At 42.6% G+C, this 21725-nt stretch overlaps 1 protein-coding gene across 6 annotated transcripts in view; it reads left to right on the forward strand.

The window, feature by feature from the left end:
* Positions 1-21725, forward strand: part of LOC122754441 (myomegalin-like) — a 125193-nt gene that overhangs the window by 90764 nt on the left and 12704 nt on the right. For 5 of the 6 annotated variants that reach the window (XM_044002865.1, XM_044002862.1, XM_044002868.1 and 2 more), the window contains 8 exons: positions 256-516; positions 2912-3043; positions 7100-7219; positions 8837-9026; positions 10676-10800; positions 12975-13211; positions 17859-17975; positions 19307-19533. In XM_044002865.1, the coding sequence (XP_043858800.1) occupies positions 256-516; positions 2912-3043; positions 7100-7219; positions 8837-9026; positions 10676-10800; positions 12975-13211; positions 17859-17975; positions 19307-19533 (1409 nt within the window). Of the gene's footprint in view, positions 1-255; positions 517-2911; positions 3044-7099; positions 7220-8836; positions 9027-10675; positions 10801-12974; positions 13212-17858; positions 17976-19306; positions 19534-19643; positions 20174-21725 lie in introns of those variants that run through there. The other variant, XM_044002864.1, reaches the window with a different exon arrangement.

Consider the following 21725-nt stretch of genomic DNA (forward strand, 5'->3'; position numbering starts at 1 on the left):
ACCCTAGCCAAAGTCACTTTCTAATTCTCTGCCCCCAGAAGGTGTGGGATGTGGGGAGGGAGAGAGTGAGCCCCCTACCTGGCTAATATTTCATATGACCGTCACCTGGTGCAGGTCACTCAATCCTGTATATCCCACTTCAGTCTCCATTCATTTCCTATTGCAACATCCAACTATCTTCCTCTTGCCTTCCTCCACCCTTGTCCCCAGTCCTTCCCCTTTTCTCTGTCTTACAAATGTATTTTTTCTGTCCAGGTATCAGTCCTACAACTCCTGCCGTGCCGGCCCCTTTGCCTAGCAACCTTGCTGAAGTCGGCTCTCCCCACTGCCTGCAAACCCCTCACCGTACTTCCCAGTCCCATCCCCTGGGGATATCTGCAGAACTCTGCAGGTCAGCAGACTCGGGGCTCCTCAGCAACAGTGGCCTTTGGGAAACCATTAGACCTCAGAAGGGAACTGCTTTGGGGGACCTGTCCTCAAGCTCCTCGGGGTGCCAACCCCGATCCAAACTCACAGGTAAACGTCATGAGTTTGAAAGTTTAGAATCGGGAGGTGGGGATGGTTAATAAGAAGGACCAGCTGTTCTCTCCTTTGTCAAGGGCTCTGCTAACTTTAATGGCTTTTCCAGGGAGTTGGGTGGGGATTTAGAAATAGCACTCACTTCATGATAGAAGCACTGAGATACAGAGGTGAGGGGACTGAGCTCCCCACCTCCTCCTGGTGCCCCTGCCCTCTTGGTCACTCTTCTGGGAAAGGGTCAGCCATCAGAAGAGAATGTCAAGGTTATCTTCTCTTCCAAGGGCATTGGCTTTTTAAGCCTTCTCTTAAATGATTAGATCATAGTTTGTCTTCCTTTTTAGAGGGATGAGTCAGCAAATGTGAGATAGATAGACAGAGAGAGATATATGCATGTATACATATACACATATATGTATTTTATTTTAATATGTATACATACATACATACATACATATATATATATATATATATATATATATATATATATATATATATATATATATATATATGGTTTTTGTTTATTTTTCACAAGTGGGACTTTCCCTAATGCCTGATATTCCACAATGTAGGTAGCCCACTCTTTTGCCCACAGAAGCCAAGACTAACTTGTTCAATAGGTACTTATAAGTTCTATTCCCCACCTTCCATTGGGGCAGCTAGATAGCACAATGGATAGAGCACTGGACTTGAAATCAGGAAGACTCATCTTCCTGAGTTCAAATCTGACCTCAGGCACTTACTAGCTGTGTGACCCTGGGCAAGGCACTTCTCCCTGTTTACCTTAGTTTCCTCATCTGTTAAATGAGAAGGACATGGCAAACCGCTCCAGTATCTCTGCCAAGAAAACCCTAAATGGGGTTCACAAAGTCTGACTCAACTGAAACAACTCAACAACAATAAAAAGTTCCATTCATAGAATATTAGAACTTCATAGTTAAGTTTTCATTCAAAGTATAAAATCCCAGAAAGTGGCCATCTAGCCCCTGACCGAAGGCTTACAGTGAGGGGAGGACTCACTACTTCCCAAATTAGCTGATTCTATTTCAGGTCAACTGTTAGGAAATCTGATGCTTATATATGGAACCCAAATTTTCCCCCTTGTCACTCCTACTTAATTCTGCCATCCAGGGTCAAGGAGATTAAATCTAATCCCTTTTCTGTATGATGGTACTCGAATATTCCCTTGTCCTCCTCCCCATCCCCTTCTTCTCTTCTCCCTTCAGCTCATCATTTTAAACCATCTCCCCATTCCGGCTGCCCTCTCTGGACATGATTGCTAAGCACAAAACTCCAGATTTGGTTTGATCAGGGCAGCTCCTAATCAAACCACCACCTTCCTCACTCTCTTTTGTTCTTTTTTCTTTTTCTTTTTCTTTTTTTTTTTGAGGGGCAATGAGGGTTAAGTGACTTGCCCAGGGTCACACAGTAAGTGTGAAGTGTCTGAGGTTGGATTTGAACTCGGGTCCTTCTGAATCCAGGGCTGGTGCTTTATCCACCGCGCCACCTAGCTGCCCCACCTTCCTCATTCTCATCACCAAACAAGTCACACAAAATAGCCTCCTATTGAGTTTGCAATCCACTAAACCCACCCTGGGTCTTTTTCACTCACATCATTTTCTAGCTATAGTAGCCCCCTCTCCCTCATGTGTGTTAAGTTTTTGTAAAACAAGCGCAGGACTTTCCACGTGTCTTTACTTAGTCCATTGTTCTAACCTCTGGAGAGGTTTGGATTCCAATTTTATTAGCTAGAGTTGTCAGCCCTTCCCATCTTCCCTGTAGCACAAACTAGTTCTACCAATGATTATATTTCCACTGTTGCATTTCATCTTTTATGGGCTGCAAGCATTTAAACCTCGGAAAACGGGAAATGCCATGATTCATCTGGGAAATTTGCACCCATCAGCAAATTTGGTAATCAGGCTGCCTATGCTTTCATTCAAATTACTGGAAAAACTCAACTTGTTCAATGAATACTTATTGTAAAAACGTTAGGGGTCATCTGTTCCCATTGTTGCTCTCAGACAGGAAACCTTGCCTAGAGACCAGGAAAAAGACTAAAGGGTTTTTTCAGGCTTCTGACAGCCCCCGGGCCCTCTTTTGATTGATTGCTACATTCTTGCCCTGTGTCTAATTGCCTCCCTAGAGAGAATTCAACTGGGCTATCTGAGGCTCTGGAGGAGTGGGAGCAGGAAAGATGAAACTGTGGCAGGAGGAGGGTGATAGGTATTGGAGACTGCATGAGCCCTAGCACTCAGCACAATCCCTGGCATAGAGTCAGCAGTTAATAAATGCATGTTGATGGGCTGACCGACAGGCACCCAGGCCACCCTTCATTTTCCTGCTGGGTCCCCTTCTCAATTCCTATTTCTGTGCCCCATTGGGACAACCACAGGGGCTGATCTGCTGGAAGAACATCTCAGTGAGATCCGCAACCTACGCCAGCGCCTTGAGGAATCCATCTGCATTAATGATCGCCTTCGAGAGCAGCTGGAGGACAGACTCTCCTCTGCCACGAGGGCCAATGGTAAGACAAATCCAAATCAGCTCAGTTCTGTTCTGGACCTTTCTCTTAGTGCTTGGGGTTCGGGGCTTGATCGCTGAAGGTGTGGGGAGGAAGGCACGGGGCTTGTCTGGGTAGGACTTATTCCTCATGAAGGGAATAATCATTATAAAGCTTTACAGTCCTCACTACACGCCCATGGCATAAAAAAAAATCATAGAACAGGAAGGGACCAGAGAAAACATCTTTTTCAGACCCCCTTATTTGATAGGCACTCAAAAAGGTTGGGTGGATTTGATTAGGTCATATCTCGATAAGTGAAGTTCCCAAGATTAAAATCCAAGTCTCCTGATTTGTAATTGATTATCTCACATCCATCATCTTCACGACAACCTCAGGAAATAGGCAGGATGGATATTATTGCTATTCCTATTTTACAAATGAGGGAACTGAGGTTTGAATAGAACTGACATCAGAATTCAGGTCTTTGGACTCCAGAATGGGCTTTTTGTTTGTATCATCTCCATCATCATCACTTTTCTCCATTTTACCAAAGTTCTCTTGGCTGGGCAGTACAGGTGTGTTCTAAAGTGACACCCCCCCCCGCCCCCCGCCAATTCCTTGTCCTTCATCGATCTAATGACTCATCATCTGATATTTCCCTGCTGTAATCTTTCTTTGTATTACACCTCTGTATTGTCCCAATCACCTCTGTCCAGGAGTGAGCTGGGAGCCAGCTTGTACAAGCCTCAGAGAGCTGATTGTTAAATTTACAGTGTGAGTCTTTACACCCTGGAAATTGGCAAATGGCTACAAATCAGGGCTTGATTTATTGTTTTGTTCATTGTTTAGACTTAAGAAAGTGATGGGAATATGCTAATAATGCACATTTAACTTAAAAGTGAGGTTGGGATAAATTTTTTTTCTAGAGAGCCAATTGTTTTTTGGGTTTTGGGGTTTTTTTGGTGGGGCAGTGAGGGTTAAGTGACTTGCCCGGGGTCACACTGCCAGTAAGTGTCAAGTGTCTGAGGATGGATTTGAACTCAGGTCCTCCTGAATCCAGGGTCGGTGCTTAGAGAGCCAATTGTTAAACATTTATCAGCAAGGTGTTGCCTCTATCATTTCCAGCAGGGTTTACAAGAGGTAATGTCTGGAGAAGTGATGTCTGGGGGTTTACCCTCTCTATAATCCAGGATAGGCAAGAAAAAGCTCCCCTTCCTGTGACTACAAGCATGGCTATACTGATTCTGCTATTTTAGTTGGATGAGACACTGTAAGAAAGTTACTTTTCTTTTCTGGAACTTACTTTCCTCATCTGTAAGATGGGCATGTTGAACTACATGATCTCCAAGGTCCCTCTATCATTAAACCCTATAATCCTGACATTCATCTTGTCCTAACCCAGGGCATGGTATGCTTAGGAGTCTCCAACAATTCCAGAATCACAGAATCTCAGTCCTGAGAGATTTCAGAGATCTTCTAGTCCAGTTCCTTGCTTCTTCTCACCCTTCCCAACAGGAGGCACACTCTAAAAATGGTTATCTAATTCCCACTTATAATTCTCCAATCATGTGACCCCACTATCTCCTGTTTAACTCAGAGAGAGTCCTAACTGTTAGCAAGTTCTTGCTCCTAAGAAGGCAAATACATCTTCATTGCTCTAATTCAAGCCATCAACGTTAAGATTACCCACCATATTCCACCATGGGTCACCAAGAATTTATTAAGTGCTTGCTGTGTGCAAAGCCCTGTGGTAGACAAAGAGGGAACATACCTTAGGGCATTGATGGACGTTTAGAGCTGAAAAGACTGCTGACTAATCTGATCTCTTCATTTCACATATAAGGAAATTGAGACCCAGAGAGGTAAATTAGCCAAGGTCACACAAGTAGTAAATGACAGAGGCACGGTTTGAACCAGGGTCCCCTAGTTGGAAATCCACCACTCTCTTCTCTGGACCACAGTGTCCTTCAAATACCTTAAGACAACTGTGATGGCTTCTCTGCCCCTTCCCTCTACCAGTCTTCTCTCTCCCAGCTAAATTCCCCTTCAACAGGCCCTAATACATTATCATTTCTGTTCCTTTCAATACAAGTCAGACTTTTCTGGAGATACTCCAGTTCATCAATATCCTGTCTCCAATATATTACCCAGAAGAACTCTCAGATAAAGCCTGAATGGGGCAGAACATTGTGGGTTCCTTATGCCCTCCTTGTTCCGGACACTTTAGTGAAATCCTCTACCCATTCATACTTTATCCAAGTCTTTCTGTAAATTCTCCATGGGAAGAAGGCTCCAAAGTCCTTTCTCTTTTATATTTTGTAATAACTAGTACAATGTTATTTTATTTTTTTTGTGAGGCAGTGGGGTTAAGTGACTTGCTCAGGGTCATACAGCTCTTCCTGCATGACTGGCTCTCTTCTGTTTCTGGTCATAACTACACTTGATCATGATATCTTTTGAGCTATTTATTGTTGCAAATTTGTTTGTTTGTTTTGGCCTGGACTTGTGCTTTCATGGATATGGGGAATTCCTTGTGTGGAAACTCACTCCACTGATGTGGAAAGAGATGTAATCAGAGAGATTTCTGGAACAATTGAGAAGTTAAGTAGATTGCTCATGGTTACAGGGCTTGTATGTGTTAGAAGCAGAATTTGAACCCAGTCTTTTTGACTCAAAGCTTGGTCCTTTATCCACTCCACCACACTGGCTTTCAGTGTAAATAAATTCACACCCACCATGCACCTTTCTTTTGGCCCTGGGGGGTAACCTGTGATTTGGGGACTTCCAAGATCTCGTGTTCTAGGATGTGTAGCAGTTACATAGCATTACTGGGAGAATACAGGTGTTAAAAGATAGACCTTTGAGGCAGGACTCAACTTAGGATGGTTGAAAGTTCTGCACAGCTCAGTGGATAGAGCACCAGCCCTGGAATCAGGAGGACCTGAGTTCCAATCTGGCCTCAGACACTTTCTAGCTGTGTAACCCTGGGCAAGTCACTTAACCCTGATTGCCTCCAAAAAGAAAAAAGAAAAAAAGAATGTGAATCAGTCTTCTCTCTTCCTCACATTTCAATCACAGGCTCAGTTTGTTGTCCACTCACGGTGCCTGTCCAAAATATTTGGATGAGAAGGACTAACTCAGTAGATCGCCCATCCATGACATGTCATAGTATGGGCAAGATTACATCATTGACATCATCATGGGTGAGATCGTGACGTCCCTCCCATCCCTTATTTTTTCTCTGTGCCTCATTAGACCCACCTTTGTTGAATGGTCACTTGATCTCACCAAGGAGCTAAAGGTCACATTAACTTTGTTGACTCTCATGTTATGCCATTGAGTCATACTCAGCTTGTAGCTCTCCACCATGCCTGGCTCTTTTCTATGTTAACTCGTCTGGTCGCACCTTCTCCATCCTGTTGATTTTATTTTTAAATCCAGAAGTAAGAGTTGACATCCATTTATGTTAAATTTCATTCGATTAGATCTGAATGACCATTCTAGTCTTTCCAAACCAGCACCTACTTCCTGGGGTTGTTGTGAAGGTCAGCTGAGATAATATTTGTAAAGCTCTCAGTCCAATGCCTGACACATAGTAGATGCTCAGTAGATGCTTGTTCTCTTCCCTTCCCTTGAATCCTGACTCTATCATCTAACATGTTACCTGTTTCTCTTACCTTGGAGCCTTCTGCAAATTAGATACGTCTGTCATAAGGTACTTCAATGGCAATCCAGGTCATATACAAAAATAATGAATGCCCCAGAGCACTCCACTAGAGACTTCCTTCCATGTTGGTTCAATCCGTTTGGTATCTACCTACCTGTACTTTCATCCACCCCACCCCTCTCCTTCCCATTCACAACCATGAGAGGCTTCATCCAATGGGTCCTTGAAAATCTAGGTATATTTTGTTAACAGAATTCCCCAGATCTACTAGACAAATATCAAGTCAAAAAAGGGGAGGGGGAGCAGACTTTTGCTAGAGTGGGGTGTAACCACTCATGCCATCAAGCCAACCCGGGATGCTGTGTGTGTATCACTCACCTAATCTGTCTGATGCTTCATTCCTGGACCAGGCTCCTCCTCTACCATTTACATGCCGGGTTTGGAATCCATGCCCCAGTTGTGCAATGAAAACAGAATCCTCCGGGAAGAAAATCAAAACCTTCAGGCTCAGCTGAACCACCTCTCCAAAGGTAAGAGGGGCAAGATCCCAGGCTCTGGCCTCCTCCATCCCTGGGGGAAATTCTGAAGCTGCTTCCGTTGGTGCGAGCTACTCTGTGACTCTGGATCTGGACTGCTTCCATAAAAGAAGGTCTCTGTGTTCTAGGAGGGCATAGGAGCCAACATTTCAGGTGCCACACAGGTGGTCATGCTACCCTAGCTGGACCCTGGGCTAGGGAGAGGCAGTTTGGCGAAGTAGAAGAACAACCAAATTTAGCAACAGAAAGCTTGGGTTCAAGTCCTGATTTTGTCATTTCCTGTTTGTATGACCACAGATTTCTTTATCTCTCTAAGCCTTAGATTTTTATTTTCATTTGCAAAATTAAGATCCTTAATACTTGCCCTACCTACCCCTCAGGGTTGTTGTGAGTATTAAATAGCTAATAATAGCTCTCATTTATATAGCACTTTAAGATTTGCAAAAACACTTTAACTCTATTATTTCTCTTTTTATTCTTTTTAATTAGAAACTTAATTTTTGTTTCCAGTTTCAAATTTTCTTACTCCCTCGCCCATTGAGAAGGCAAGAAATACAATACCTTTTATAAATAGGGAGTTATCCTCTCTCTTGATAATTATAACAACCCTATGATTTAAAGATGAAACTGATACTGAAAGCAGGTAAGTGAGGCAGGATTTGAATTCAGGTCTTCCTGACTCTAAATCCCAGGGCTCCATCCATCATACTACCCATCACACTACCCAGTTACCTCAAATATAATGGAGCCCAAATGGTATATATAAATTACAAGCTAGGACTATCATTATTTTTTTTCTTTTCTTTCCTTTTTTTGTTTTTGCAGGGCAATGAGGGTTAAGTGACTTGCCCAGGGTCACACAGCTAGTTAAGTGTAAAGTGTCTGAGGCTGAATTTGAACTCAGGTCCTCCTGAATCCAAGGCCAGTGCTTTATCCAGTGCGCCACCTAGCTGCCCCTTAGTACTATCATTATTATGTTGTATCCAGAGTCTATTACATTCCTAGCATTGAGGCACAGCTAGATGGTTCAGTGGATAAAGTACTGGGCCTGAAGTTAGGAAGACCTGGGTTCAGATCTGGCCTCAGACACTTACTAGCTGTGTGACGCTGGGCAAGTCACTTAACCCTGTTTGCCTCAGTTTCTCATCTGTAAAATGAGTTGGAGAAGGAAATGACAAACCACTTCAGTATCTTTCCTAAGAAAACCCCAAATGGGGTCAGGGAGAGTCAGACACGACTGAGGTGACAGAACAAAGCACTGTATTTGCTACCAGCCTTTTCACCGTGTCTTCTTAAAAATATTGTATAAAAAACTTTCCCAGAGAGAAGCAAACACATTTTCCTTGTGCCAGGACACTAAGTGCCCAGGCGCTTCCTTTGTTTTCATTAGGGAAGGGTAAGTCACACCAGGGCCACTGAATAACTGTCCAATTGCCCTCCAGTGGAGCCTGATGCTGTGGCACTCGGTCCCTCCCTCCAACTTACCTTTATCTCAGTTTGCCCAGTCTCTTGGGGCAGGGCTCCCTTCTTCCTTGCTGAGGTTTGAGAGTTTCAGAGGGATCTGGGCCCCTCGGTGCTAGCAACATAAATCCTCCTCCCCTGCCCCTGCAGAGCATTCCAGGGAGCTGGAGCGTCTGCGGGAGGCTCTGCTGGCCTCCCGCGCCCGACTTCAAGAGCTAGAAGCTGAGCTGGAGAGACAGAAGGCGGAGCGGCGGCAGACCGCCGAGGACCTGAAGGAGAGGCAGCAGGAGATCCTGCAGTTCCGGGAGGAGCGCCTCTCCCTGCAGGAGAAGAACAACAGGTGAGCGAGCGGGGGCGTGTCTGGCGGCAGGTGGCTCTTGGCTTCTGCAGCAAGACTGGTGAGACAGGCCGGGAGGGAGGGATCCCCTCAGGAGACCGGGCATCTTTGTCTGCCTCTGCTCATGACTCCCCAGGTAACTAACCCTGAGTCAGAAACGTGCTGTGGCACAGGGAGCCAACTGGTGAATTTCAGCGTGGGCAGTTACACCTCAGAAATCAACTAACGCTACAAATCAAGGCTTTATCAAGGGTCTCCTCGGTTGCCTAGACTTAAGAAAGTGATGGAGAAAACATCAATGGCGCAGATTAAACTTAAAAGTCTGTCATGTGTACATATTTTTCAGAGTTGATTGTTAAAAATTTACCAGCACACCCCTGCCCTAAGTGCATGAGAGACCCTTTCAAGAAACCCCTTTTTCTTTCAGAGTAGGACCAGTGAAGGGAAAGTAGATGGCACAGTGGATAGAGCACCGGCCCTAGAGTCAGAAGGACTTGAGTTCAAATCCAGCCTCATATATTTACTAACTGTGTGACCCTGGGCAAGTCACTTAACCATGATTGCTTCAAACACACATGTAGGACTAGTGATATAGTGAGGCCCTATTACTCCATGGGTGATATAGTAACAGCTAGTATTTAACACTCCAAGGTTTGCAAAGTGCTTTACATGAGTTATCTTATTTAATCCTCACAGCAATTTTACATAGGTTATCCTTACATAGGGAGTTAGATGGCATAATAGATAGAATACTGGGCCTGGAATCCAAAAGACCTGACTTCAAATCCTGCCTCAGATAACTGTGTGAACCTGGGAAAGTCACTTAATCTCTGTTTCCCTCAGTTTCCTCACCTGTAAAATGGGAATAATAATAACTTCTACATCCCAAGATTGTTATAAGGATCAAATGAGATAATAAATGTAAAGCTTTTAGCACAGGCCTGGTACATAGTAAGTGCTATATAAATGTTCGCTATCACCATCATTTCATTTAATCCTCACAACAGGCCTAGGAGATAGGCTACAAATGAAACTGAAATTTAATGAAGTTAAATTTCTTGCCCAGGGTCACACAGCTAATAAGTGTCTAAGGTAGGATCTGAACTCAGGTCATTCTGACTTTGTCACTCTAAGCCTTTTATCTACTGTGCCACCTTGATCCTCAATTTGTTATTTGGTCACATTCAACTCTTCATGACCACATTTGGGGTATTCTTGACAAAGATACTACAATGGTTCGCCATTTCCTCCTTCAACTCATTTGACAGATGAGGAAACTGAGACAATCAAGGTTAAGTGACTTGCTCAAGGTCTCACAGCTAGTAAGTGCCTGAGGCCAGTTTTGAACTCAGGAAGTTGAGTCTTCCTGACTTTAGGCCAGGCACTCTATCCACTGTGACACCTAGTCTCCCAGCAGATACAACTATATTGAGAGCCTATTAACCTCCTCAGTGACACACAGCTCATCTCTCTTGCTCTAAGACAGAAGGCCCTCATGGTCACTGTTCTCCTTGTCCCCTTACACCAGCAATACACCACCCTCAGGCACCCGCCCCTGGAGAGCATCACTAGATCCCAGTTAAGCTGTCCTGATGTGTCTGTTGCCTTGTGGGTTCCCTGGTGTTCATAACTCCCGCCCTCTCTCCTGGTAGGCTGCAGCACAAAATGATCCTCCTACAGCAGCAGTGTGAGGAGAACCAGCGTCTCTTCCGGTCCCTCCAGTCTGAGCTGCAGGTCTACGAAACACTATACGGGAGCTCCAAGCAGGTGATGAAGGGTAAGCTTCTGCCCCCAACTACCTCCTGCCTCATCTCCTTGCCTGGGAACTCCATTTCCCACAGATATAGCAGGAGAGATGGGCTGGAGTTTGGTGGTAAAGACAAGGACAAGAGGAGGGACATCTTCAAACACATATCCCAAAGATGAGTTGTCAGTGGTGGGATTGGGCTCAAGTCTGGGCAGCCTTGACAGTAAGACCGTTAAACCTCATCTATCCAGGTTACTTAAGGCAAAGGTCAGTGTGAATTCTTGAAAAGCCCAAGTTATAGACTGAATTTTAAAAGAAATCCAATTGTATTGCCTTTAAGGACAAGAATACTTCTGGATTCCTAGTTTCACAATGAGCAGCTTTCAAACACAGACAGATCAAACTCAGTAGCTCAAACCCTCCAGCTCCTCTTTCTTGTTAACACCTGGGAGTTTGGTCTAGAGCCCAGAAAAGCCGGGAGAATGTTCTCTATCCATCACATGGACAATATAATATTTCAAAATTACAGTAGAGTGTGTTCTCTATGGAGAGAGTGGGCTTCCTAAACATAGACTGACTGACACTGGGCAAATAAAATCTCTACGACTTCCAATGAGACAAAATTGAAGGGGTAAATAATTAATTTATAAATGGATATTAAATGATAAATGATAATTTGGCAAATAATTAAATGATAAATAATTTGATAAATAATTAAATCATGAATAATAATCTGATAAATAATTAAATGACAAATTAAAGCCCCAGATTCAGGTTCAAAAAATCCATTGTTTAAGTATAAGGTGAGGGAAGACCTGCCTTGAGAGAATTTCACATAAAAGAAAGTGCAGAGGGTTTAGCTGAAACAAGGTTCATATGAGACAGTGTTGCATGTGGTGTTATGACTCCTCCTCACACATCATGCTCCCATTTCCCATCTCCGTGCCTTTTCAGTGGCTGTCCCCTATGCCTGATGTGCATTCCCTGCCCACCTCTGCCTTTTAGAATCCTAAGTTTCCTTCAAGGCTCAGTTTATACAGATGAGGTTTTCTGGATCCAGCCTGAGCTGCCAGTGCCTTCTTCCCCAAATTATCTTATCCTTTTTTTTAATGCAGTGGAGTCAGGAAGATCTGAGTTCAAATCCTCTCAACATTTACAAGCTGGGTGACCACACGCACTTGTCTAAAATGCCAAGTTGTGGATTTGCATTGGGGGTGGTAATTTCTAAACTGGGAGTTCCCTGTATGAGAGAAATCACAATTCTGGATTAAAAAAAAAATAAGTGAAGATGGATTAGAGAAAACAGTGCAAGAAGTATGTTTAGAGATCATTTAGTTTCACTCTTATTGTAAGATGAGAAAATAATAACAAGAAGTTAGAGAAGGTTTATTGCAAAGAGGATGAGACTTGAGCTAGGTCTTAATGGACAGGGTAAGATTTGGAGGAGAGAATGGAGAGGAGAGACAAGAGGCTGGGAAAGCAATTTGAGCAAAGGCCTATATAGAGATGAAAATTAGTATGGTACATGTTGAGGACATTTAGCTTAGAGAAGATTGGAGTTTATAGGAGGGGGGCAGGGGACAGTATGGCTGTCTTTATCTACTGAGCTGTAATTTGAAAAAGGGTTTAGACTTTCTTTTCTTTTTCCTTTCTTTCTTTCTCTCTCTCTTTCTTTCTTTCCTTCTTTCTTTCCTTCCTTCTTTCTTTTTGTGTGGGGCAATGAGGGTCAAGTGACTTGCCCAGGGTTACACAGCTAGTGTCAAGTGTCTGAGGCTGGATTTGAACTCAGGTCCTCCTGAATCCAGGGCTGGTGCTTTATCCACTGCGTCACCTAGCTGCCCCATGACTTTGACATGAAAGGGTGGAATGAGTTGCAATGGAGGGAAGCTGAAGGAGGCAGGTAATGTGGGAATGGGATGATGAGCTCCTGGACAGAAGCAACAATAGAAATGATTCAGAAGAAGGGATACAAGTGAGGCATCTCAAAGAAAGAATGAGTGATACTTAGTGATAGCTTGCACATAAGAAAGGAAGGAGAAGAATGAGGGATGTAAAGGTGATGCCAAAATTTCAAGCCTTGGAAGACCAGTGCCACCATTGGCAGAGATGGTAAAGTGGGAAAAGGGTGGGGGAAGGTGTTGACTTCTGTCGTGATCAGGAAGTTCCCAGATCAAGGCCACCAAAATTGTCCCTCAATCTTTCAGCTTACAGCTGGGATATCTATCGCCAGGCGCCTCTGAGCAGTGACTTGAGCGCCCTTGTATCTGAGGTTCGAGCTCTTCGGAGTCAGCTAGAATACAGCATCCAAGTGAACAATTCCTTGCGGCAACAGCTGGAGCAGCAGCTGGATGGTGGTCCTGGGAAGGCCACCCTCAGCTCTTCCTGTGTGACCCAGGGTTTCCCAGCCACAGACCCTGGGAACAAGTGGCAATTCTTCCAAGGTAGGAAAGAAGTCTCACAAAGATATGAGGGTGGAGAGTTGGGGAGAAGGTGGGATTGTTTGCAAAGAATCTGTGGTGGAGACTCCCAGATTGAGCCCTGAGGGCTGTAGATGGCATCATCATCATCCATGTAGAAAGAGTCTGTTCTCAGTTTCCTCATCTGTCAAATGAGCTGGAGAAGGAAAAGGCAAATTACTCCACTATCTTTGCCGAGAAAACCCCAAATGGGGTCGCAAAGAGTCAGACACAACTGAAATGACTGGATGGCAACGACGACTCCCAATTTAGTACTCTTCCTATTGCACCAGTTTGTCAGTCTCTTATTTGAATCTAGGTGGAAGGACTTTAAATCTATATTGGGTCCTAAGTAGTTTTCTTTTGTCAGAGAGGTCATTTTATTTTTCCTTAATATTTTTCCCAATTACATGTAAAAACAATTTTTAACATTTGTTTTTTTTAAATTTTGAGTTCCAAATTCTCTTCCTTTCTCTCTCCACTCTCCCACCCTGAGATGGTAAGAAATTTGATATAGATTACACATGTGCAATCATGTAAAATGTATTTCCGCATTAGTCATGTTGTGAAATAAAACAGATGCCCCACCCTGCCAAAAAAAAAAAAAACCAAACAATGGAAAAAAATGAAGTGAAAAACTTTCACTTTGATGTTTGACCTACATTCATAGTTCTTTCTCTGGATGTGAAGAGCATTTTTCACCATAAGTCCTTTGGAATTGTCTTGGATCATTGCATTGCTGAGAATAACTAAGTCATTCACAGTCATTCATCTTATGATATTGCTGTTACTGTGTACAATGTTCTCCTGGCTCTGCTTACTTTACTTTGCTTCATTTCATATGTCTTCCCAGCTTTTTCTGAAACCATCCTGCTCATCGTTTCTTATGGCACAATAGTAGTCCGTCACAATCATACACCACAACTTGTTCAGCCCTTCCCCAGGTGATGGAAACCTCTCAGTTTCCAATTCTTTGACGCCACTATAAATATTTTTGTACACATGGGTCCTTTTCAGGGAGGCCATTTTAAACAAGCAAGAGACGGGGTTGTGGTTGTCTAGTAGTTGTCCGGAATCATCAGATATCATCAACCATCAAATATCAAATCAACCCATCAATTATCAAATAAGCCGGGATCCAGAAAAGCATGGAGATTCTTTGGGGATCAGTGTATGTTCTTATGTGAGGCTTGCATACTGTGGCCACTCACCCACACCTTCTCCTTATAAGTATCTTCATTTCCAGTAAAACAATAGACCAGTTGCTGTTTTCAAGGGATTGGGCCACCATCTCCAAGTATAAGAAGCCTCTCAGCTCTGGGCTTCTGCATGTTCCAGGCTCAGTCCTGAGGGTAGCCTGACCCCTGAGGGATCAGGCTCTTTATTGATGCCTTTGGCTCTTTATATCCACCATCTCAGAGCCCCTGGGTAAATTACTTTCAAGCTTAAATTCAACATATATTGAAGGTCTCGCCAAAAGGAAAAAGAAAAGCATTCAAGGTCCAAGGTGGGTAAGGTTACAGGATAGAAATTTATTTCCACTTCTACAAAAGAAATGCTTAAAACACAAAAGACTCATAAGCATACATTGACAAAGGTTAAAACATGACTCCATAGCCTATAAATCCCAGGAGGTTAATACTTTTGTTTTGTTTGTTTATTTGTTTTGAGGGGCAGTGAGGGTTAAGTGACTTGCCCAAGATCACACAGCTAGTAAGTGTCAAGTGTCTGAGGCCAGATTTGAACTCAGGTCCTCCTGAATCCAGGGCTGATGTTTTATCCACTGTGCCACCTAGCTGCCCCCAGGAAGTTAATACTTTAACCATTTTTTTAAAAATAGCAACATATTTTTTATTTCTTTGTATTCATTTGCATATTAAGAAGAAACTTTTATTCTCTAATGTAAACTCATCGGGGACAGATAGTCCTTAAGGTTGCATTGTGGAGTGAAAATTCCCAAAGTTGGGGACCTTTGGTTCATCTTGAGCTTCCTCCAGAAGGGATCCTTACTTCTTCTCCCACTTGAACCATCCTGAACTATCTGTGCCTAGTGAGCCCTGTGCTGTTCTTCACTAGAGAAGGTCCAGGGACAGGAGACTTAAAACATTAAAACACAGCGTAGATTGATGAGTGGCCCTTTTCTCGTCACCTACTCTGCTGTCTCCTAACAACTCTCTCAAGGTCCATGTCTTTTGGCTAGCCGGGACCTAGCTTGGGCTCATTCTCCTGGCAGTGGGCATCTTGGCGGAGAAGAGTATAAATGTAGAAATTCCTTTTGCTACTAGTTAGCTCCAACAGAGGAATTCATGAAATCCTAAAGTCCAATTCATGAGGTTGTTGCTAAAGCTAAACAATGACCATCTCAGTCACCTGGGCTCAGGGAAAGAAACACAAAGCAGAAGTCAGCTAGAGACTGGGGTCTGGGTTCAGATTTGCATTGTTCAAGCAGCTATCATAGCCGCTCTTCCCCCAATAAGAAGTCCAAGAGAGGGAGCTTCCATCGAGTTTCCCACATGCTCAGCAAATGGGGAGAGAGGACCAGAGGACAGAGTCACTCCTTGTAAGGTCTATTCTTCCAAGCTCAGTGATGCAGCCCCTCTCCCCCCATGCCCTTGTGAGGACCAGGGAGATGGCTTTGAAATCCTTCAGCACTGAGCATGTGGGTCACTGAAAGTGGCCTGGGAACCCACCTCAGCTCCACCTATGTTTCACTGGGGTGTGCTCTAGCCTGAACACATTAAGGTGGGCTCCTGACCACCCTCATTCCATCCATGTCTCCTGCCTAGATGGGGACATGATGGCGACTGAGCCCCCCAGAGCTGAAGTTGGCATGGAGGTCACGAGCTCAGCCTTATTCTTGTAAGGGAAAAGTACCTCCCAGACTTCTCTAATGCTGAACTTCTAATATTTCATGCCAACTTTTCCCAGGTCACATTCCTCATTTGCTTCCACTTTCCAGGCTTGCCCCCCATCTTTCCAGGACTGTGAGCATCAGCTTTCAGAGCATTGCTTCCCTGATTTCCCCTTGATTACGTTTTGTTCCGTTGTGTGAGAATTGAAGTGACATTTTTTTACCCCAATATTATGGCGAGCCGTCCAATGAACCCTTCCCATTTAAATTTGGCCCTTCCACTTGGGAAGACGTGATGATTGTCACGTTGGATTCTGCCCTCTTCTCTCCTGTGTACTCATGCCTCCTTTCCTTGGCTGCCAGGAAGAAGCTAGGCCTCATGCCCACTGTCTTGCTTAATTCTGCTTCAGCTCACACATGACAGAGAGCCTTTGGAGGAGGCTGGGCTTCCCTCTACTCAGTTCTAGCAAATCACTCTCTGTTCCCTTTGTTATATATCTCTGAAGATCCTCCATCCATGTCTCTCTCCAGTAGGTCTTCATCAGTCTCCCATTTCTATCTGCCAAGAACTCTCTCCCATACTTTTAAAATTTGTGTGTGTGTGTGTGTAAAAAATGTAAACATTTATCTATTTACTTATCTACCTACTTATCTATCACCTATTACTTATCACCTATCTATCTATCTATCTATCTATCTATCTATCTATCTATCTATCTATCTATCTATCTATCTATCTACTTATCTATCTACCTATCTATCTAATCTATCACCTATCTCCCTACCTACCTACTACTTAACTACCCATCCATCCATCCATCCATCTATCTATCTATCTATCTATCTATCTATCTATCTATCTATCTATCTATCTATCTATCTACCTATCTACCTATCTATCTACTTATCTATCTACCTATCTATCTAATCTATCACCTATCTCCCTCCCTACCTACTACTTAACTACCCATCCATCCATCCATCCATTCATAAATCCATCCATTTACCTACCTACCTATCTATCCCCCAATACCCTTCACATGCCATGAAGCTTCCATGCCAGATTTGGTGAGCAGAATGGGGCTTTCATTCCCCATATTTAGTCTAGCAATTGTTTTTCCATGAAATCCTTTTCAAATATAAGAAATTTTTGTTTTTAAAGAAAAGAGCAACTGGCTTCCAGTTTCTAGTTCCAGTAGTTTGGGAACTCCTCTAAAAGAGCCTTTCACAAGAGTGTGACAGGCCCATAATTCATAAAGCAATAGACCTTTGTTATAATGAAACAATAGGCCTTTAAAAATACTCCTACATATACAGACACATATGTCTATATTTATACATCTATCAATAGGGAAGCAGAGCAAGAGAGGAAAGAGAGAGGAGGAGGAGGAGGAAGGGAGACGGGAGAGAGAGAGAGAGAGAGAGAGAGAGAGAGAGAGAGAGAGAGAGAGAGCACGTGTGTGTGTGTGCATGCTGGTCTAGAAATCTGTTTTTGGGGGGCCACCCCAAGGCACATAAGACTCACTGGCAGTAGGATATATCTGCTCTGGATTTCTCTGTTTGTCTCCATGTTCTATATGTCTCTATCTCTGCCTTTTCTCTTTGTTTCTGCTCCCCCACTACACACACATGTACACACGTACACATACACATGTGTCTTGTCTAGATAGAGTGTCTGATTACTGAGTTAGACTTGTTTAGGAGGCAAAGACTAGATTTGCCAATGTTTGGTAAAGCACATTTTGGCAACACTGATGGTGATGGTTATCTTTCTGGTGCAGATTCAATTTCTTCCCCTCCAGTTCGGGACGTTGGCATGAATATTCCAGCTTCAGTCTTCTCCACAGTCACATCCAGCGCTCTTGATCCAGAGACCTCCCCATTCAAGAGAACAAAAGGTAAAAATATGACCACTGAGGAAAATTGTGAGGGGGAATATTATGGATATAGTTATAGCCTGACTATCTGTGTGCAGACTGTCTGCATTGTGGTTTGCTCTGATGCTCTAAGCCAGGGCTTCTTAAACTTTTTGCCCTCACTACCCCTTTTTGCCTGAGAAATTTTTACACATTCCTGGGTAGAGGTATAAAAAATAGGTATGCAAATCAAACATTTACTGCCAAATTTTTCATGACCCCCCACATTCAGTTACACGACCCCATGTGGGTCTTTGCTCTAAGCCCCACTTGTCATTGTCATTACCCAGTACACTCCCTGGAAAGGATTTTCTTTTCTTTTTTTTTTTTTTAGTGAGGCAATTGGGGTTAAGTGACTTGCCCAGGGTCACACAGCTAGTAAGTGTTAAGTGTCTGAGGCCAGATTTGAACTCAGGTCCTCCTGACTCCAGGGCCAGTGCTCTATCCACTGTGCCACCTAGCTGCCCCCCTGGAAAGGATTTTCCACCATTATGGGTTTTTTTTTTTCCTCTTTAGTATTACCTGAAATCCTCTAATCCTGCAAGTTTTACAATTTTTTTCCCTCTAATCTGGATCACTAAATCCAGTGATGTAGAAATTGATGTAGAATCAATATAGATTGGGGGCAGCTAGGTGGTGCAGTGGATAAAGCACCGGCCCTGGATTCAGGAGGACCTGAATTTAAATCCGGCCTCAGACACTTGACGCTTAATAGCTGTGTGACCCTGGGCAAGTCACTTAACCCTCATTACCCCTCAAAAAAAGAAAAAAAGAAAAAAAAATAGAATCAATGTAGATCAGCAATTCATCTGTAATTCTTGGAGAGTTATTGCAGTCACTGAGAGGTTACGTTGCTCATCTCAGGTCATGTGGCTTTTATGTATCAGAAGCAGGATTTCACCAGGTCTTTTTGATCCCAATACTAACCTTCTAATCACTATTCCACACTGCCCCTCCATTTGCAGGAGAACACAAGGTAATCAAGATTCCTTTATTTTTGCTTTTTCTGTTTCCAGACTGTTTATTATACCTAGTTTTCTTCATTGCTTTTATTCACCAACTATAATTATATCTGACTACCTGATAATATCACTACTGTTAGACAGTACAAGATAAGGAATTGAAAAAGAAGATATCAACAAGATTAGAATAAATTGCCTCAACTTACTGCTGGACATTTCCCAGAGATGACCTTTTCATTGCCAGCATCTTTTCCTGTTTGGTCTTTTGTCTCTTAAACTAAAGGACTGAGTGATTTCAGAGTGACGAGTAATGTGGCTAAGCTTTGAAATGCGCTTTATCTTGCTTTTCAGAATTGAGTTTGGATGTGTCCCCAGGAAGGAAGACCCCGCCCATGCTGGAGGGGGATGCTCCGGATGGTTCATTTGCCAACAAGCATGGCCGCCACATGATTGGCCACATCGATGACTATAGTGCTCTGAAGCAGCAGATCCTGGAAGGGAAAGTTCTGGTTGATAAGATGGTCTCTCTCATGCAGGTTACTCTCAGTTCACCTGCCCTGGAAGCCCAAGGCACTGAGGTAATCAGATCGTTGACTCTTAGAAAACAACCCCCCTTTTCTCATCCCTTTCTTCTCACCTCTGGGTTCTCCTCCTCTCTCATTTCCCAACATTTCTTCTTTTCCTCTAGGCTTCCTGATTTCTGCTGGTTCCTCTGTCTTCTCTTAGCCATTCCTTGGGTCAGCTGCCTCCATATCACACCATTTCCTTTCTGGCTCCTCTTTGGAGCATATATTGTTTCAACTATAGAAGTCCTCATATTTTCTCACCTTGTTGTTTCACTGCTTTAAGTTTACAAAGAAGCTAGTGTCCTAGAGATCAGTGTTTAAAAAGCGCCAAACTTGGTGCTCGGGACTGCGTGAAAGACACAAATGACAAAGTACAAACATTGAGGCTATATGGATGTATTGACATCCTAACAGGTTATGAGTAAGTTCATTCTAAGCACAGAGTGGAAGGTCAGAGAAAGTAATGGTGGAATCTTCACATTTACATGGAGCAATAGAAGGTTCACAGAGAAGACAGGCTTTGAAAAATTGTTTGAGTGAAAGAGATTTTACATATATATAAATAATATAATATATAATAATTATCTAATATGTCTATAACTAGTGAATATTGATGCAAAAAATTTTAAATAAAAATCTAGCAAAAAGACTACAGCAAAATATTCAAAAAAGTTATTTTCTATTAACAGGTTGTGTTTCTGTACTGTTTCTACTTTTGTTTTTGTTTTTTCTTTTTTGAGGTTGTTCCCTTTTGTTCTGATTCTTCTTTCACAACATGACTAATGCAGAAATATAAAAAAAATTAAAACAAACCCCCCCAAACAACTTGTCTTTCTACTAGAAAAGCAAGGATGCTTTAACATTAGGAAATCAGTTAACATAATTACATTAAAAATAGAAAGCACATGATTGTATCAATGGATATAGAAAAAGCCTTTGGGAAAAAAGCACCTGTTTGTGCTAAAAATCTTAAAAAGTACAGTAAGGGTCTTTTAAAATATGATCACAGTATATGCATACAATATCAAAAGTTCACATTGTTCCAATAGGGAGACATTAGTTTCCCTAATAAATGCAAGGATAACGCACAGGCTTTATTTTCCCCTCCATTTATTTATTCATTTGTTCATTCATTCATTCATTCATTTATCTATTCATTTACTTATTTACTTACTTATTTATCTATCTATCTATCTGTTTGTTTGTTTATTTATTTATTTGCAGGGCAATGAGGGTTAAGTGACTTGCCCAGGGTCACACAGCTAGTAAGTATCACATGTCTGAGGCTGGGTTTTGAACTCAGGTCCTCCTGAATCCAGGGCCGGTGCTTTATCCACTGCGCCACCCAGCTGCTCCTAGGCTTTATTATTTGACACTGTTTTATAAATTATGGTGTTTAGCAATAAGACATTAGAAATAAAGGCACAAGTATTAATGAAGAAGAGATGAAATTTCTTATTTGTAGACTAAAGACTTGAGTAAATCAGCACATTAAATGAGGCAATTAGTAGCTTCAATAAGAATACAAAATAAGGGGCAGTTAGGTGTTGCAGTGGATAAAGCACCAATCCTGGATTCAGGAGGACCTGAGTTCAAATCTGGCCTCAGACACTTGACACTATCTGTGTGACGCTGGGGAAGTCACTTAACCCTCATTGCCCTGCAAAAAAAAGAATACAAAATAAATCCACTCTTCTCTAGCATTTTTACATAGCAATAATAAAAACCAGAAAGAATTGATAGAGAAATCCTACTCAAAATAACTACAAAATGAATAAAATACTTTGGAGTCAATCTACCAAGACACACACACACACACACACACACACACACACACACACACACATCTGTATGTATTTACACTCAAACACAATTACAAACCACTCAATAAAAATAAAGAAAAATTCAAATAATTGGAGAGATATTCAGTGCTCCATAATTGAGCTCTATCAACCTAATAAAAACTATAGTACTGTTTAAATTAAGTTACAAACTTAGTGCCATACCAGTAAATCTATCAAGGTGTTATTTTAGAGAACTTGAGAAAACAGTCAAATTCACATTGAGAAACAAAAGGTTTAGAATCTCAAGAGAAATGGTAGGAAAAATCAGGTATACAAGGGGAACAGTCCTTCCAGTCTTCCTGGAGTAATCATCAAAGCTGTTTGGTACTGGTTACAAAACAGAAACGTAGACCAGGAGAA

Source organism: Dromiciops gliroides, chromosome 4 (genome assembly GCF_019393635.1).
Source record: "Dromiciops gliroides isolate mDroGli1 chromosome 4, mDroGli1.pri, whole genome shotgun sequence".
NCBI classification, from domain to species: Eukaryota; Metazoa; Chordata; class Mammalia; order Microbiotheria; family Microbiotheriidae; genus Dromiciops; species Dromiciops gliroides.